The sequence below is a fragment of the Otolemur garnettii genome, unplaced genomic scaffold (assembly GCF_000181295.1).
Source record: "Otolemur garnettii isolate 467f Iridium unplaced genomic scaffold, OtoGar3 scaffold00135, whole genome shotgun sequence".
NCBI classification, from domain to species: Eukaryota; Metazoa; Chordata; class Mammalia; order Primates; family Galagidae; genus Otolemur; species Otolemur garnettii.
In genome coordinates this window covers 4,487,663-4,490,194 of record NW_003852530.1, presented here as the reverse complement: position 1 = coordinate 4,490,194, position 2,532 = coordinate 4,487,663, and the positions used below count along the sequence as shown (strand labels likewise).

The following is a 2,532-nucleotide window of genomic DNA, read 5'->3' as shown; positions in this document are numbered from 1 at the left end:
AGCTGGGTATTGTGGTGGGTGCCTGTAGTCCCAGCTACTTGGGAGGCTGAGGCAAGAGAATCGCTTAAGCCCAAGAGTTTGAGGTTGCTGTGAGCTATGAAGCTGCAGCACTCTACAGAGGGCAACATAGTAACATTCTGTCTTAAAAAATAAATAAAATAAAATACACTAAGTAAAAAAAATTTAAAAGATGGGAAGGGGTATAAGATATACTTCTACTTATGTAAAAATAAAACAAGTGGTGGGAAATATCTCCCCAAAATTCAAACACCAGGGTCAGTGGTTCGTGCCTATAATCCCAGCATTCTGGGAGGCCAAAGCAAGTGGATTGCTTGAGCTCAAGATTTTGAGACCAGCCTAAGCAAGAGCCAGCCTCTGTCTCTAAAAATAGCCAGGCATAGTGGCAGGTGCCTGTATTCCCAGCTACTCTGGAGGCTGAGGCAAGAGGATCTCCTGAGCCCAAGAATTTGAGCTGTGACACCATAGCACTTTATCCAGGGCAACAGAGACTCTGCCTAATATATATATATATATATATATATATATATAGTAATAATAAAAGTATCTGTTGAATTTATCTCCTCTTTCAATATAACCAAATTGCATTTTATCTGATCTATTCTTTGGAATTTGTAGCATACATTTAATGCCTTTTAAAATTTACATTAAATATACATTTTCCTCTTACAAAAAAAAAGCTGGGTACCATGGCTCATGCCTAGAATGCTAGCATTTTGGGAGGCTGAGGAGGGTAGAGCTTGAGTTCAGGATTTCGAAACCAGCCCCAGCAAGAGGGAGACCTATCTCTACTAAAAATAGAAAAACTTAGCACATTGTGGCAGGTGCCTATAGTCCCAGTTACTGGAGTGGCTGAGGCAGGAGGATCGCTTGAGCCGAAAAGTTTGAGGCTGTAAGCTATGATGACACCATGGCACTCTACCCAGGACGACCTAATGAGACACTGTCTCAAAGGAAAGAAAAAAAAAAGCCTTTTATAACTATTGAATTTGAACCTTGGGGATGTTCTTCTGAGAATATAAACAAACAAAATATAATTCCTGTGCTCTTCTTTAATTTTACTGAAAAATCAGTATAAATATCACAATTAGAAACACAGGGGGGAAAAAAGGCAGCATAGCAAAGCATTGAAACACAGCCTTCCCCAGGGAGACCCCAGGACTCCCCTTGGGCCAGGGGAGCTGTCAGCTGATTGACAACTCCTGCCCCTGACTCTGACCTACCAGGGTCTTTTGACAGCTGGAGAAGCTGGGTCTCTGACTCTGCTCTCATCCAATCGCAGCCTTTCCTGCTGCTCCCAGCCTTGCCAGTCAGGCATTTGCCAGCTGTGGGTTATGTTCCTGCCAACCTTCCTGGGCCCCTCCTCCTCCGCCTGCCCACTCTCTCTTATGTTACATTCTCTGCTCTGATTTTAAAGCCTCAGTCAAGACTGTGGTTTGGAAATGTTCTCTTTTTCATTCCCCAGGCATTCTCTGGGTTCACAGGTGATTTCCTGCCACCATCCTTTATCCATGTAAAATGTCTCCCAAACATCGATGGGAACACACGGTTGCATTGTTAGATTCATACTGATTCATTGACTTTTAGTATTCTAAGTTTTCTGTTCCTTCTCCGCCTGACTCTGTTTCAGGGACTGGCAGGTGGGGGAACTCCTTTGCCAACCTGCATTTAGGAGCCTCCTGTGGGTAGCTGGGCAGAGCCGTGGGGTCTGGGTTGGGTCAGGTTACACGCTTCGGAACAAGAATGCCCGCGCTGTTGTCCCAGCTACTTGGGAGGCTGAGGCAAGAGAATTGCTTAAGCCCAAGAGTTGGAGGTTGCTGTGAGCTGTGACTCCAGGGCACTCTATCCAGGGCGACAGTGAGACTGTCTCAAAAAAAGAGAATCCTCCCCGTGGAAGAGTCCTCAGGTCCCCCACGGGCTGCAGCCCAGGGAGTGGACCCAGGGGTTCACCACTGCTGCAGGTGCCCCGCCCGCCTGAGCGTCCTGCCCTCTCGCCCCACAGCCGGTCTGACCTTGGAGAGGGACTCTGGCTCGCCCCACACCGACTTCTCCGGTTCGAATCGTTTCCTGCGTGATGGCTGCTGCTTCGTCTCCAAGGCTAGAGGGTCACAGGCAACCAGCAGCTGGGTTTTTTGGCGCATCCTGGGGATCGACAGCCTGAAGCATCCCAAGACTTTCAGCAGGGTCCTCCAGGGAAGCCTGGATGTGGTCTGCATGGACCCGGAGACTGACCTCGCCCGCTCGAGTTCGCGGCTCGAGATTGTGCTCAAGCTCTGCAGCTGGGAAGACACAGATGAGCCCACGGTGGCCGGGGCTGAGCCAGAGAGAGGCGGAGAGTCCCGCGGAAAGCGCAGCGGTTCGGGAGCCATCGAGCCTATAGTGGCCCGGGCTGAGCCAGAGAGAGGCGGAGAGTCCCGCAGAGAGCGCAGCGGTTCGGGAGCCATCAACGAGCCCACGGTGGCCCGGGCTGAGCCAGAGAGAGGCGGAGAGTCCCGCGGAGAGCGCAGCGGTTCG

General features: G+C 50.0%; 1 protein-coding gene across 1 annotated transcript in view; it reads right to left on the bottom strand.

Annotated features, from left to right (window-relative positions):
* The window catches only part of WDR88 (WD repeat domain 88), a 41,887-nt gene extending 39,653 nt beyond the window's left edge, over positions 1-2,234 (bottom strand). The window contains exon 1 of the mRNA XM_012810530.2: positions 2,031-2,234. Within this exon, the coding sequence (XP_012665984.2) occupies positions 2,031-2,234 (204 nt within the window). The remainder of the gene's footprint in view (positions 1-2,030) is intronic.
* Between the last annotated feature and the right edge of the window lie 298 nt (positions 2,235-2,532).